The sequence below is a fragment of the Gigantopelta aegis genome, chromosome 1 (assembly GCF_016097555.1).
Source record: "Gigantopelta aegis isolate Gae_Host chromosome 1, Gae_host_genome, whole genome shotgun sequence".
In the NCBI taxonomy this organism is placed as follows: domain Eukaryota; kingdom Metazoa; phylum Mollusca; class Gastropoda; order Neomphalida; family Peltospiridae; genus Gigantopelta; species Gigantopelta aegis.
The window spans coordinates 16,634,229-16,650,475 of NC_054699.1; the positions used below are offsets into that span (position 1 = coordinate 16,634,229).

Consider the following 16,247-nt stretch of genomic DNA (forward strand, 5'->3'; position numbering starts at 1 on the left):
GAGGCTGGTGTGTAAAAACAAACCATGACTTCTTTATCTGTCTTTTCTTTTTTTTTTCTTCTTTTTTTTAAATTATTTTAATTCTTGAATTATCCTGTTTATGTCATGCTGATTAATCCTCAAAATCCTAGTTCTGAACCTGATTTCTTTTCTTTTTTTTAAATTAGATTTTGTATTAAAATACATACATGCAAGAGAAAACAGTGCCTACATAAAATGTTATGTGGACAATAGTGGTGAATGTAGTACAAAAAAACAAAAAAAAAGGAAGAAAAACTAAACAAAAAACAAGCCGACCTATCCTATCTGATTTTTTTTCAGCTCATTCCCTTAAACTATTTTTTTGGAGGCTGTTGTCAAAGGGACCCTGCTGAGAACTGAACAATTTACTTGACTGATCAGCTGCAAACGTGTGACATGGAGGTGTCCTGCCTCACTCCAATAATTCTGAATGAAATATATTATTAGTAGTAAATCTTAAGGCAGAGATGAATTGTGCTTGTAGAATGCAGGAAATTGCATTTCAGGACATATAACCATAAATAAAATGTGTTGAGTGCGTCGTTAAATAAAACATTTCCTTTCTTCTTCCAGTACAATCATTTATTTTCAAATATGAATCTTGACTACAAAACTCCAAGACTGAATCAGTGTTGGACAAATGTTTGATAAAGTCATTAGTCCTTACAGAAGCTTTGACTAGTGCCCTATCCAGATCACACATGTGTGTGATACAAGATTTATAACATGGTTTAAAAATGTCTTTATCTCTATAGTAAGATTGAATAGGTATGTAATACGTTGGAAAGAAAACATCATCCAGAAAGAAAAGAACATCCAGAAAACGGATGCAAGTCCATCTGATCCTAGAGGTTATACGTCACTCTTATTTCATCTACAATCATTTCTAGTGCATCTTTCTCGTCACTGTTCTGTTCTGTGCCGATCACAGGATATTGGAAAAGATGAAGCACTTTTATTAAATTTGTCTGGAGTCTGCTTATTTCAGTTAGTGGGATTTTATGTAGGTAATCATAAATAGGTATATTTTCTTCCAAATCACCATTGCGATTTACTGGAATCCGCACGATAAAATCGTTATAGTTTAATGCTCGTTGAAATGGAAATTCCACGTTTTCGTTTGGAAACTGAAAAACCACTGGAATGCAACCGCTGAGAATCGAATCATAGAACGATTTCCGTGTTGGAGAGTCGCCGTGTGGCTGGAGGCAAAAAACAGAATTAAACATCCATTCGATCGTCGTGTTGTAATGATTTCCCAGACACTCCCATGTTATCAACATCACTTGGTCCCGGTTAGGAACATCATTGGACTTGAAGTATTCTTTAAAACCAAGTTCCGTCTTCACGACAAACTGGTCGATTAATTTGACACGGAAAGGATTAGTTCTGCGCAAGCTTGCTGCAAAAAATAGAAAGAGTTTTCGGTTATATTTCGATACGTTCTCGACTGCATATGCATCATCGTCTGTTACTTTTGTGTAATTGAAGTGAATGTACGATGGATACGGCACAACAATGGCACGCTGTGATTCAATGCCAAGCATTTTTCGAAAATCAAGGTCATCCTTTTCAATTATCATATAGGTGAGATTTTTCCATGCAGGATGGGCTGATATAACATCAATCTGCTCACGTTCGATTTTAGCCAAAGTCGTCACATGAGGCTTCCCTTGTCTGAAATATGGCATTGTGTTTAAATAATGAAATAACCGTTTCACCGACTCTGCTGTCCTGTTGTCATATTTGTGACAAAAATACATTGACCCCATGTACGCTGGGACGTAAAAGACATCGGCCTCTGAAGGATCGTTAGTGCGATAACGGCTATGAGCAAACTGATGGTGTAGAATAACGTCCAGTGAAAATTGATTTGTGTTGTGAATGGAGATTTGGCCATGGCGGTACAGCAGTTTGCCCATGCCATGGTTGGAATAGTCAAAGCAGGCGTCTTCGGAATGAACACAGCGGGAGATGTCCGTGTTGAATATACTGTTGAGATTGTAGATGTAAATCTTGAGAAGCTTGTGGCTAGTTCTGTTGAGATGTGAAACTCTGGGCTCTAGGACTGATAGAGTTATTCCCCTTGTTGCAGCTTTTTTCCCGGCAGCAGCCAGCCTTTTGAATACAGAGGATACATCTCTGAAATTAAAATGGAAAAAAAATCACACACAGTAATAGGGGTGGGGTGGTGTGAGGGATACTGTGCCCCCATACTTAAGAAGAAATGTGATATATATATTTTTTGTCACATACCCTGTGGATTTATGTGGAGAGAGAGAGAGAGAGAGAGAGAGAGAGAGAGATGTGATATATATATTTTTTGAGAGAGAGAGAGAGAGAGAGAGAGAGAGAGAGAAGACAGACACAGTCACAGAGAGAGAGACAGAGGAGAGAGAGTGTGTGTGAAAGGGATAACGAGAGAGATACAGAGAGAGACAGACAGAGAGATGTGTTTGTGTGTGTGTTGTGTGTGTATATGTGCATGTGTGATTTGTGTGTGTGTAAATTGTGCTTTCAATATGTAATTGGTTTTACCTCATGGATTGAGTGGTGGTAGCTGTCAGGGAAAAGTACACAGAGAAAGCGAGTAGGCCGCCTGTTGCCATCAGAAAGTAGTGGAAACATCTGGCCGACAGTCCCGTTTTCTTCCTCATAATGACTAGGTGACGATAACACGTCAGCATTGGCACTGGAAGAAAGAAAAGGAACATTTGTTTAAAGACGCCTCAGCACATTATAAATTAGATGGTGGTGCAACGTTAATGGCATTTCTACTAGGGGTGAGACGTAGCCCAGCGGTAAAGCGCTTGCTTGAGGCGCGGTCGGTTTGGGATCGATCCCTGTCAGTGGCCCCCATTGGGCTGTTTTTCGCTCAAGTGCACCACGACTGGTATATCAAAGGCTGTGGTATGTGCTATCCTGTCTGTGGGATGGTGCATATATAAGATCCCTTGCTGCTAATTGAAAAAGAATAGCCTATGAAGTGGTGACAGTGGGTTTCCTGCCTCAATATCTGTGTGGTCCTTAACCATATGTCCGACGCCATATAACCGTAAATAAAATGTGTTGAGTGCGTCGTTAAATAAACTATTTCCTTCCTTCCTTCCCACCCACAGTATTCAAAAGTAGATGTAACTGTTTTCCCCCAAACTAACATAATATAATTATGTTGACATACACACACCACCCACACACACAGGATGGATGGATGGAATGGATGGATGGAAAGGAGGAATTGAATTTATGGTATGGAATGATGGATGGATGGATGGAATGGATGGAATAGATAGACAGATGGATGGATGGATGTTGATTGAATGAATAAATGAAAAATGGATAAATTAATGAATAAATGTTTGACACCCCAGTGCACAAGAAAACCCCATCAGATATTGGGTGTCAAACAAAGGTAAATATATCAGTGCATTAATGATCAGCATGGGGCGGGACGTAGCCCAGTGGTAAATACATCAGTGCATTAATGATCAGCATGGGGCGGGACGTAGCCCAGTGGTAAATACATCAGTGCATTAATGATCAGCATGGGGCGGGACGTAGCCCAGTGGTAAATACATCAGTGCATTAATGATCAGCATGGGGCGGGACGTAGCCCAGTGGTAAATACATCAGTGCATTAATGATCAGCATGGGGCGGGACGTAGCCCAGTGGTAAATACATCAGTGCATTAATGATCAGCATGGGGCGGGACGTAGCCCAGTGGTAAATACATCAGTGCATTAATGATCAGCATGGGGCGGGACGTAGCCCAGTGGTAAATACATCAGTGCATTAATGATCAGCATGGGGCGGGACGTAGCCCAGTGGTAAATACATCAGTGCAATAATGATCAGCATGGGGCGGGACGTAGCCCAGTGGTAACTAGATCAGTGCATTAATGATCAGCATGGGGCGGGACGTAGCCCAGTGGTCAAGTGCTTGCATGATGTGTGATCGGTCTGGGATCGATCCCTGTCAGTAGGACTCTTTCTCGTTCCAGCCAGTGCTCCATGACTGGTATATCAAAGGCCGTGGTATGTGCCACTATGGTATCCTGACTTTAGGATGGTGCATATAAAAGATCCCCTGCTACTATTAATTTTTTTTAGCAGATTTCCTTTCTGAGACTATACATCACAATTACCAAATGTTTGACAAAAAAAAAGAAAAAGATCCTATTGAGAAAATTTAAAATCCATTTTGAAACTCTCTAATATAGTGAAACCCCTCTAAACCAGACACCCTTGGGACCAAGACAAATGTCCAGTTTTAAGAGGGATCCGGTTTAGAGAGGTTAAGTTCTATCTTGGCTTTTAAAAAGGGACTCTGTAAAACATCCAGTTTTAAGGGAATTCCGGTTTACAGAGGGTCTGGTCTTGAGAGGTTTCACTGTACATTCGTTAGCAGTTTCTCTTAATAGTTTTCCACTGGCAATCAGAACAGTCAACGATCATATTGATTTTACTGTAAGTTGTTCAATTAAACTTGGAGCAAAAACCTCCTGCAGACAATACAGCTAATTCAATTTACATAGCGAGACCTACAGGATTTAAAATGCCGTACCTAATCACAGTAAATATAACAGTAAATGTTTGTAGAAAATTCACAATGAGTCTGGCACCCAGACATTTCACTTTGATTAGATTAGATCTTTCACTCCCGGCGTGTATGGGGAAACAATTGGAAAAGCATTTTTCATAAAGATACACACCCTGAATGATTTATTTTGGAAGCTGGCACAGCCCGTGACCCGTGTGATGTCACTCAATCACGGGTTTCGACAAATGAGCTGCGGGAACCCAATACCATTGGGTATTGATTAAGAGTTTGTAGGAAGTGTCTTCCTTCAGACGGAAACATCCACATGTGTAGCCAAAGGGATTGAAAAGAAAATGGCTGAAGTCATTTAGACAAGCAAATTTTTTTCTCTCAAAGACTAATATATTTTAGAGATAACCATAATTGTTTAATGGTCTACAGTTAATTGTAGCTAGGTATTTTTATTTTAAAACACAAAACGCTCAGTTGGTTTTCATAGAAGAACATTTTAGTTTACAATGGACATAAGCATATTGAGGTTTTAGATTTGCAGGTGTTATTTTCTATTCAATGCCCATAAATAAAAATGTTGACTGAAGGCTTTAGCATGAGGTGAAAAATTAAACATTTGTTTTTTTTGAAAACATCACTAGAGCACATTGAATTTATTAATCAATGGCTATTAGATGTAAAAAACATTTGGTAATTGTTCCAGAGTTCCAGAGAGGTATCTCGTAACATTTTTTCATTAGTAGCAAGAGATCTTTTATATACACTATCCCACAGACAAGATAGCACATACCACAGCCTCTGATATACCAGTCGTGGTTCACTGGCTGGAATGAGAAATAGCCCGAAGGCCCCACTGACAGGGATCGATCCCAGACAGACAGCACATCAAGCAAGTGCTTTACCACTGGGTTACGTCCCAGCCATCCTCTGTCAAAACCTGTAATATATTTAGGAAATAACCATATGCAGTTTTTAGATTTGTGGGTGTTATTGTCTATTTGATGCCCATAAATGTCATTTTGACTGAAGACACTAGCCTGAGGTACAAATTGAAACATTTGTGGACATAAAATGTACAGTAACACCCACAAATCTAAAAGCTCTATATGGTTATGTCCATTATAAACTTAAATGTTTTTCCACAAATCCAACTGAATGTCTTGCATTTTACAATAGAAATACCTAGCTACAGTTAACTGTAGGTTGTTAAACAATTCATCTGGGCTGTCTGTCCAGGACAGTGGGTTAGTTGTTAATGGCTAGTGAGAGAGAAACGGTTGAAGTGGTCTTACACCTAGCCGTTGAGTCATTAAAACTCGCTCTGGGTGGGAGCCGGTACTGGGCTGTGAACTCAGTACCTATCAGCCTAATGCCCGGTGGCTTAACTGAGGCCAGTAGTGGTGCTGTGCTATTAAACAAAACTCCATTGGGCTATTTCTTGCTCCAGCCAGTGCACTGCTACTGGTACATCAAAGGCTGTGGTATGTGCTATCCTGCATATAAAAGATCCCTTGCTGCTAATCGAAAAATAGTAGCCCACGAAGTGGCGACAGTGAATTTCCTCCTTCAATATCTGTGTGGTCCTTAACCATATGTCTGATGCCATATAACCGTAAAATAAAATGTATTGAGTGTGTCGTTAAATAAAACATTTCCTTCTTTTAAACAAACTTTAACTTTAATTCAATTTAACACTTGCCTTTCAAACGGAAATCCGGTTCACTGGGTGTAACTGCATGTGGCCTATTACTCACAGTAGAGTGCAAAAAGACTTGTAAGAACGATGCACTGTTACCTCAGAGATCCTTAAGATATCTTTGTGAAATTATGGTGTTAAAAATTCATTCATTCATTCATTGTGAAATTAGGATCCTGGATATAATTTTAGTAGAATGTCGGTTGGTAGGTTTTCTTTTTAAGGCATTATGCTAAATCATATTGCCCATTATATTATATTTAATGTATATGTGCACATGTTTGTGCTTATAAATTAAATGAATATAAATTAGCAATGTATATTCTGTTGTTGCATATATGTAACATGTATGTATTTTGTCCTGGCTCTGTTTGGGACATGGGGGCGGAATGTATACAAAGCCTAGTGGTAAAGTATTCACATGATGCGTGGTCGGTTTGGGATCAATCTCCGTCAGTGGACCAATTGGGCTATTTTTCGTTCCAGCCGGTGCACCACGACTGGTATATCAAAGGCCATGGTATGTGCTATCCTCTCTGTGGGATGGTGCATATAAAAGATCCCTTGCTACTAATGGAAAATGTAAGAGGTTTCCTCTCTAAGACAATATGTCAAAATTACCAAATGTTTGACATCCAATAGCCGATGATTAATAAATTAACAAACCATTTGGGACATTTTGTACACTAAAGATTGATTGATTGATTGATTGATTGATTGGTTGACTGACTGACTGACTGACTGACTGACTGACTGATTAACTGATTGATTGATTGACTGATTGATTGATTTTTAAGTTATACACATATTAGATGAACAAAAATAAATAAAGGGGGGGGGGGGGGAGAGAGAGGAAAAATGGCTGATTCGTTATGGCAAATATATCCAGTACTTCTATTGCTGTGGTGAGCAGAGATTAGTATCAATAATAAATGGCAGGCCAGTTGTATAATTGTGTATTGAAACAGTAAAATAAACAGACAAGTATTAAAAGCTTACCGTATGTGTCAGAGTAACATGCTGTTATTCGGTGTTGAAATAAATGTATCCTTTCTCGTAAGAAAGTGCTTGGCCCTGCAGTCTCTGCATTTTATTGCATATATGTCTGTGCATGTGTTATAAAAAAAGGAGAAAATTTATTGCTCCAGGCAAAGTTAATTTTTACTGCTACATACATATTAAGGTTACGCAAGTGTATAACAATAGATCTTGACAGGCACTTGTTTCACTGGGTGAATTTTAAATGTTCTGTTAACCAAAGTGTCCTGGACAAACAGTCCAAATAGCTGAGGTGTGTGCCCAGGACAGCGTGCTATTAACGTTATTAATTAGTAATTACCGAGACTAATTTACAATGCTTACAATTATTCTTATCATTATTAAGACTAATGTACTGTATATGATAATTGTTATCAAGACTAAAACACATGTACAATTCTGATGATTGGTTATTAATAAAGCGCACTTCGTTTTGTGACATTTAGCGTATGTGGGTATTTAACACTATAGTAAGATTGTGCATATTTAACACGTGCTTGAACCTAAGCATGAAAATAAGTTGAAATGAAATAGGATTGCCATCCTTATTACTTGCCATGGACATGGGGGAATAAGAGCACATGCAATCTCCAAGAACAAAAGACAACTAAATTCATGTGACAGCAATTGCGATGATAAAAATTAATGGTCATAAAAAAACAACTTTAAAAAATGTAAAGTACTTAGGCTTAATGGGTTGAACTTGAAATTGTCAACAACAAAAAAAAAAAAATCATGGGACAGCAAAGACATCTTCAAATGCAATGATAAAAATTAATGGTCATAAAAAAAAAAACCTTTAAAAAATGTAAAGTGCCGGTACTTAGGCTTATGGGTTGAACTTGAAATTGTCAACAAAAAACAAAAAAATCATGGGACAGCAAAGACATCTTCAGTTGCAATGATAAATATTAATGGGCATAAAAAATAAACATAAAAAAAATGCAAAGTACTTACTCTTATGGGTTGAACTTGAAATTGTCCAAAAACCCCAATTAATTCATGGGTTGAACTTGAAATTGTTAACAAAAATTAACTATGGGACAGCAGAGACATCTTCATTTGCAATAATCAAAATTAATGGGCATTAAAAAAACCCACATTAAAATAATGCAAAGTACTTACGTTATGGGTTGAACTTGATATTGTAAGTTGCAACCTTGTCAAAACAGTTCCTCTGTCAGTGTTTTAACGGTAGTTTCTTTCTTCAAGTGGCAGTTGCACGATGCACACACACTCTTTTTATACCTCTCTTCACCAAGACACTAGTTTGGTTAACAAAAAAGGCCCTGTGATAGTCTTTTGCATAAGCAGATATGAACATATGTTTTAGGAGATCCATAATGTTTAATTGTAGATATTTTAAACTTAAGAAATAAATCGTGAATGGCCAAACATGTTTTTCAGGGCCTATTGTTGCACTGTGGGTGTTTCGTTAAACAGATTGAAAGAACCGCATTGAACAGACTATCGCTTGGGTCAGATTGTTCTCAAAAGTTTTTTGTGACGCGGGTAAGCTCGGTTCAAATCAAATTGTCATTTTTTTTTTTTTTAGATTAATGTAGATTTATCTTTATGTACACATGTCTGTGTGACTGTCAAAAAAACGAGTTTATCTGGAAGCCCGAACTGAGAACACCTACACATATGTACACATGTGGGACAGGACTGGATGGGATGCAAACAGTGGGAAGAAAAGAAGACAGTTTTCAATGGTTTCGTGTTTCGTGCCAGCATGCATAGTACAAAAGTGACAGCTTCATGAGAAGAAGGGGAATCCTGAGGCCACTTTAAAAAAATATTTGTTTATTGTAATTAAACTGGCTAAAAAAAGATATAAAAGAGCCAGTTTCTTCTGTTGACTTTTATTGCTTTAAATATATTACCACCTCCACCCTAGCCAATCCCTCAAACATATCTAAAACCGAAAGGAAAAAAAAGAGAAAAAAGTGTGCATTCATTCACACACACACGCGTGTGCGCACACACAAACACACGTGCACACACACACACATGTGCATGCCAACACACACACACATGTGCATGCGCACACATGTGCATGTCGACACACATGCCCACACACATGTATATGCCCAACACACATACACACACACACACACACACACACACACCCTGAGCAACCAACCAACTGACTTTTTCAACTAAAGCAAACTACAGGTAATTTTCTTTTTAAAATTATTACCAAGATTTAAACAAACATAAAAGAAGCTTTTTAAAGGGATGACCAAGATATCTAGAATATAATGTTGTACAATTGATCTTGTTTTTAGAAACTATTTTTAAAGGATATGACCCACAAACCATGTTCTTTTTGAAGATTTGCTAGACTTTTAGAAACTATTTTTAAAGGATGACCCTGATTTCTAAACAACACTTATAAGAAAATGATGACCTAGATTTGTAGCACTGGTTTTAAGGGATGACCTTGAAACCATGTTATTGGGGGGTTTTTAGGGTTTTTTTTTATGCTGTTGTTTTTAAAAAAAGGATAACCTATACCTATGCACCAATTGCAGATACACTTGCAGTAATTAAGGGACACCTTGCGTTAATGGACAATATAGTTATGTCCATTTTGAATTTAAATTCTTCAAAGTTCTGTGGGTCCAAACATATAGACCCCTGTCAAAACGTCCTTCAAAGTTCTGTGGGTCCAAACATATAGACCCCTGTCAAAACGTCCTTCAAAGTTCTGTGGGTCCAAACATATGGACCCCTGTCAAAACGTCCTTCAAAGTTCTGTGGGTCCAAACATATGGACCCCTGTCAAAACGTCCTTCAAAGTTCTGTGGGTCCAAACATATAGACCCCTGTCAAAACATCCTTCAAAGTTCTGTGGGTCCAAACATATAGACCCCTGTCAAAACATCCTTCAAAGTTCTGTGGGTCCAAACATATAGACCCCTGTCAAAACATCCTTCAAAGTTCTGTGGGTCCAAACATATAGACCCCTGTCAAAACATCCTTCAAAGTTCTGTGGGTCCAAACATATAGACCCCTGTCAAAACATCCTTCAAAGTTCTGTGGGACAGAAAACATCCTTCAAAGTTCTGTGGGTCCAAACATATAGACCCCTGTCAAAACATCCTTCAAAGTTCTGTGGGTCCAAACATATAGACCCCTGTCAAAACATCCTTATAGTGACAGACCCTAGTTTTGAAAAATGCTCTTTAGTCTAAGGTTAATAAGACCACCTCTAGTTATTTTAGACTGTATTTCCCTGTTTAAACATTACAGACTTTAGCTTCTCTCTGTTATAACCTTATCCAAATGTGTGTTGCAGGTTTATAGATAACTAAACTTAGTATCCATTTTCACGGGCTGAAACTAGGGTCTGCACCTTTAATGAATTCCTGTGCATAATTTATTTTGTATAACTACCAACTGACTATAGACTTTTTTATGCTTGAAACAAAACAAAACAAAACAAAACAAAAAAAGTCTAAAAAAAGCACCAAATTCACTAGACTTAAAACTAATAATTATGGCGTGAGTGCCTACTACCCACTCATATAAATTATAACCATTTCTGGAACAACCTTTTTTATTCATCTCTAACGAATAAAGACTTTCAAAGAAATCCTTTCTTAGTGCATAGATGTTAAACACGCCCTTTTTCGTCAGGACCTTTTGAATGAGATTGTGTGTGCATGGTCCATATCTATGGAGAAATGCCCTTTCACCTTTTGTCTGCCCCTTTTAGCGACCACTTCATGACAACATCCCTAATATGACCGATCTGTTTCTGTCATGCTGTGGTAGTTGTTCCATTGGATTCATGCTGTGAATTCAAGCGTGTCATTTGATATTAAGAGATCTTTTAGAAGTCATTTCGTGATGAGCTTGTCGTAGAATGTGGGTCAGAGTTGTATCCTATTAAAGAACAAGGGATCCACTGTCAATACAAGTCTCTTACAATTCGCTGATATATTGTCCTGCGGTCTGAGCAGGTGGTGAGTCTTGACAAATAAGGGTATATAAACCTGCCTGTCAAGACCAAACCTTTTTAATCCAGGCAGTCGGGCGTGACATGAGAGTAATTGAAAATGATAGTTAAAAACATACGGGGGTCCCAAGTCATTCTCTGTGATGTAACTTTGTTTTGTATGCTTTGTTGCAGTCATTTTGTGGTTCATACATGTAGGTATAAAGTGAACTGTACAGACCATTCACCTTGGTTGTCTTGTCTGTCTGTCTGCCTGTCTGCCTGTCTGCCTGTCTGTCTCTCTGTCTGCCTGCCTGCCTGCCTGCCTGCCTGCCTGCCTGCCTGTCTGGAAAGTTCAAGTTTTCATTAATTTCATTACTACTTGTTTTCATACTTATACCCAATTAAGGTTCAAGCATGCTGTACTGGGCACATCTCGGCCATCTGGGATTTCTGTCCAGGACAGTGGGTTATTGGTTAGCTGTTGTTAGTGAGAGAGAAGAGGATGTAGTGGTATTACGCCTATCCAATGAGTCATTAAAACTCACTCTGGTTGGGAGCCGGTACCAGGTTGCGAACCCAGTACCTACCACCCTTATGTCCGATGACTTAACTACGACACCACCGAGGCCGGTAGTTGAAGTTAAACGTTTATTTTGTTTAATGACACCACTAGAGCTTATTATTTTATTGATCATCGGGTATTAGATGTCGAACATTTGGACGTTTTCACTCTTAGTCTTCAGAAGAAGCCTGCTGCATTTTTCCATTAGAAGCAAGGGAGCTTTTCCACAGACAGGACAGCACATACCACTCTTTGATATACCAGTAATCTTATTCAACTTACTGTACTAGCACAACAACTATGCAGTGGAGGAGATGACTCAGGGTTGTATCGCATAGTTGTTATGCTAGTACTAGGTAAGTATGAATAATAATGAAAATTAGAAACAAATTTTCTAATTATGAGGCATTTGTTGGAATGGGAAAAATCTAAATCTGAGAATAGTTCCACCATGGAGGATCGATCCTGCAACCATTGTCCTCAGGCAAGCTCTCTAACCAACAGCTTGATCCTGCCCTAATCTCTCTGCAAGTCTGGGGGCGGGATTTAGCTCAGTCGGTTGAGTGCTCGCATGAGGTGCTTGCGTCGCAGGATCAAACCGCCTCGGTGGATCCATTCAGCTGATTGGGTTTTTTCTCATTCCAACCAGTGCACCACACAACTGGACAAAGGCCGTGGTATATGTTTTCCTGTCTGTGGGAAAGTGCATATAAAAGATCCCTTTCTGCATTAGAAAAAATTTAGTGGGTTTCCTCTGATGACTACGAGTCAAAATTACCAAATGTTTGACATCCAATAGCCGATGATCAATTAATCGATGTGCTCCAGTGGTGTTGTTAAACAAACCAAACTTTAACTCTGCAAGTCTTGAAATTCATTTTGTGGAATGGGAAGCAATCTTTGCTTATCAATTCTAAAATGAAATCAAATGTTAGAAATTGACAAGCAGTTCTGGAAGTTAATATCAAAATTAGACTTGGAGTGTAACCTTTTTAAACAGCAATGTGGAAGACTTGAGACCAACATGGATAAAATCAAAAGGTTTATATTATTATGAAAATAAAGAAGTCTTTATGTTTTCTTTTCTTTTTTGTAAAATGTTTTATTGCCCCAAAATACATTGGTAATGTTAGGATTGAGGACTCTTAATTCACCACCAAGTTACCAAAAGCTATATTAATACATTTAACTACCGTAAGCAAGACATGTTGAAAACACAATATTCTGTACAACAATTTGAAAACGACATTTGTTACTATAAAAACACACACTCATGTACGATTACGTCATTAGATGTTAAGCTTAATTTTTTGTAAATATATTGTGAGATGTATAGTGGGAGCAAGTAATACAGTACTAAAGGATTCTCATTATATCGGACTTGTCAGTAATAAACTGGAAAGCAAAACAATCTTGTGAAACTAATTACCAGAAGGCATATTGATTATTTTGAGGCCATTTGCTGCCTGTTCAACCTTGGTTTGACTGAGAGAAAGGAATCTGTATATTATATAATTATACACTCAGCTTTCCATTCATCCATGTGGCCTGAAATAATAAAAATATTCATCTATCCATCTGTCCATCCATCCATCCATCCATCCATCCATCCATCAGGTCTGTCTTTCCATCCATCTTTTCTTCTATCTCAATCCATCTATTATCCATCCATCCATCCATCCATCCATCTGTTCATCCATCTATTCATCTATTTATCCATCCATCTATTCATCCATCAGGTCTCTTTCCATCCATCCATCCATTCATCCATCTATTCATCCATCCATTCATCCATCTATTCATCCATCAGGTCTGTCTTTCCATCCATCCATCCATCCATCCATCCATTCATCCATCTATTCATCCATCCATCCATCTATTCATCCATCCATTCATCTATTCATCCATCCACCCATCCATCCATCCATACATCTATCTTTCCATCCATCCATCCATCCATCCATCCATCCATCCATCTTTCCATCTATTCATCCATCCATCCATTATCCATCCATCCATCCATCCATCCATTCATCCATCTTTCCATCCATCCATCCATCCATCCATGCATCCATCTTTCCATTTTTCCATCCATCCATCCATCCATCCATCCTTCTATTCATCCATCTATTTATCCATCTATTCATCTATCTATTCATCCATCCATCTATTCATCCATCAGGTCTGTCTTTCCATCCATCCATCCATCCATCCATCCATTCATCCATCTATTCATCCATCCATCCATCCACCCATCCATCCATCCATACATCTATCTTTCCATCCATCCATCCATCCGTTCATCCATCTTTCCATCTATTCATCCATCCATCCATCCATCCATCCATCCATCCATCCATCTTTCCATCCATACATCCATACATCCATCCATCCATCCATCCATCCATCCATCCATGGATCCATCTTTCCATTTTTCCATCCATCCATCCATCCATCCATCCATCCATCCATCCATCCATCCATCCATCCATCCTTCTATTCATCCTCCTTTCTGGTGATTTTTTATGGCTACTGCTGTCACCAATGCTGCCACTATTTTCAAAGATAATGGAATGCTGTGTTTTTATTTACATTGGCCCCTTCATCCTTGTTTAGGGGCAGGAAGTAGCACAGTGGTAAAGCGTTCGCTTGATGCGTGGTCTTTCTGGGATCGATCCCCTCGGTTGGCCCATTGGGCTATTTTTCACTCCAGCCAGTGTACCACGACTGGTATATCAAAGGCCGTGGCATGTGTTATCCTGTCTGGGATGGTGCATATAAAAGATCCCTTGCTGCTAATTGAAAAGAGTAGCCCATGAAATGGCGACAGCAGGTTTCCTCTCTCAATATCTGTGTGGTCCTTAACCATATTTTCGACGCCATATAACTGTAAATAAAATGTGTTGATTGTGTCAATAAATAAAACATTTTCTTCCTTCCTTCCAGTTCAGTTAAATGTATGAGTGTTGAATAGGTTTTCAGTTCAGTTAAATGTATGGGTGTAATAGATTTCCAGCCCAGTTAAATGTATGAGTGTTTAATAGGTTTTCAGTCCAGTTAAATGTATATGTGTTGAATAGGTTTCCAGCCCAGTTAAATGTATGAGTGTTTAATAGGTTTTCAGTCCAGTTAAATGTATGAGTGTTGAATAGGTTTCCAGCCCAGTTAAATGTATGAGTGTTTAATAGGTTTTCAGTCCAGTTAAATGTATGAGTGTTTAATAGGTTTTCAGTCCAGTTAAATGTATGAGTGTTTAATAGGTTTTCAGCCCAGTTAAATGTATGAGTGTTTAATAGGTTTTCAGTCCAGTTAAATGTATGAGTGTTTAATAGGTTTTCAGTACAAGCCTTGGGTCAACCTCTTTATGGAATGAACAGAGGTCATAGATGTCTATATCTGAAGGAAGGAAATGTTTTATTTAACGATCCACTCAACACATTTTATTAACTGTTATATAGTGTCAGACATATGGTTGAGTACCACACAGATATATAGAGATGAAACCCGCTGTCGCCACTTAATAGGCTACTCATTTTGATTAGCAGCAAGGGATCTTTTATATGCACCATCCCACAGACAGGATAGTACAAACCATGGCCATTGTTACCCCAGTTGTGAAGCACTGGCTGGAATGAGAAATACCCCAATGGACTACTCTTTTCGATTAGCAGCAAGGGATCTTTTATATGCACCATCCCACAGACAGCATAGTACATACCACGGCCTTTGTTACACCAGTTGTGGAGCACTGGCTGGAACGAGTCTATATCTGAACTGCATTCATTTGCAAACATATATTTGTGATATGGGGGCTGGACGTAGCCCAGTGGTAAAGCATTAATCGCTTGATGCGTGGTCAGTCAGGGATCAATCCTCGTCAGTGGACCCATTGGGCTATTTCTCGTTCCAACAAGTGCACCATGGCTGGTTTATCAAAGGCCGTTGTATGTGTTATCCTATCTGGGATGGTGCATATAAAAGATACCTTGCTGCTAATCGAAAAGAGTAGCCCATGAAGTGGTGACAGCGGGTTTCCTCTCTCTATATCTGTGTGGTCCTTAATCATATGTCCGACGCCATATAACTGTAAATAAAATGTATTGAGTGCATCATTAAATAAACCATTTCCTTCCATCTTTTTTTTGCTATCATAATTTGTACACGTATTGTGTTATTTGTTATTGCAGGTAAAGGCAGTGGGTGAGACACTGTGGGCTTGTGTGTGTCAACATCTACAGCTGTTGGAGGCTGACTACTTTGACCTGCAGTATTACAGTGAACACAAGCTACAGGTAAATACATTTAACTCTTATCCAGCCAGCTTTACAACCAGAAAACGTCATCACTGACCCACGTTTTCCAATGTAAAATATGTAATTTTGAGTGCGAGTGCGAACTTTTTTTACATGCTCATATATCACTAGAGTT

At 38.6% G+C, this 16,247-nt stretch overlaps 2 protein-coding genes across 7 annotated transcripts in view; one reads left to right on the plus strand and one right to left on the minus strand.

Annotated features, from left to right (window-relative positions):
• The window catches only part of LOC121371237 (FERM, ARHGEF and pleckstrin domain-containing protein 2-like), a 252,110-nt gene that overhangs the window by 135,486 nt on the left and 100,377 nt on the right, over window positions 1-16,247 (plus strand). For all 4 annotated transcript variants that reach the window (XM_041496995.1, XM_041497003.1, XM_041496977.1 and 1 more), the window contains exon 4: window positions 16,007-16,111. In XM_041496995.1, coding sequence (XP_041352929.1) covers window positions 16,007-16,111 — 105 coding nt within the window. The remainder of the gene's footprint in view (window positions 1-16,006; window positions 16,112-16,247) is intronic.
• Window positions 589-8,960, minus strand: LOC121371261 (xyloglucan galactosyltransferase MUR3-like). 3 transcript variants are annotated; one of them, XM_041497024.1, is made up of 3 exons: window positions 8,434-8,960; window positions 2,560-2,713; window positions 589-2,163 (listed from the first exon to the last, which is right to left on the minus strand). In XM_041497024.1, the coding sequence occupies exons 2-3, from the start codon at window positions 2,706-2,708 to the stop codon at window positions 867-869; spliced, it is 1,446 nt and encodes a 481-aa protein (XP_041352958.1). In that variant the 5' UTR covers window positions 2,709-2,713; window positions 8,434-8,960; the 3' UTR covers window positions 589-866. The 3 variants fall into 3 exon arrangements, with proteins under 3 accessions (XP_041352958.1, XP_041352967.1, XP_041352950.1); XM_041497033.1 differs by lacking the exon at window positions 8,434-8,960 and adding an exon at window positions 7,270-7,630; XM_041497016.1 differs by lacking the exon at window positions 8,434-8,960 and having other exon boundaries at window positions 2,560-2,880.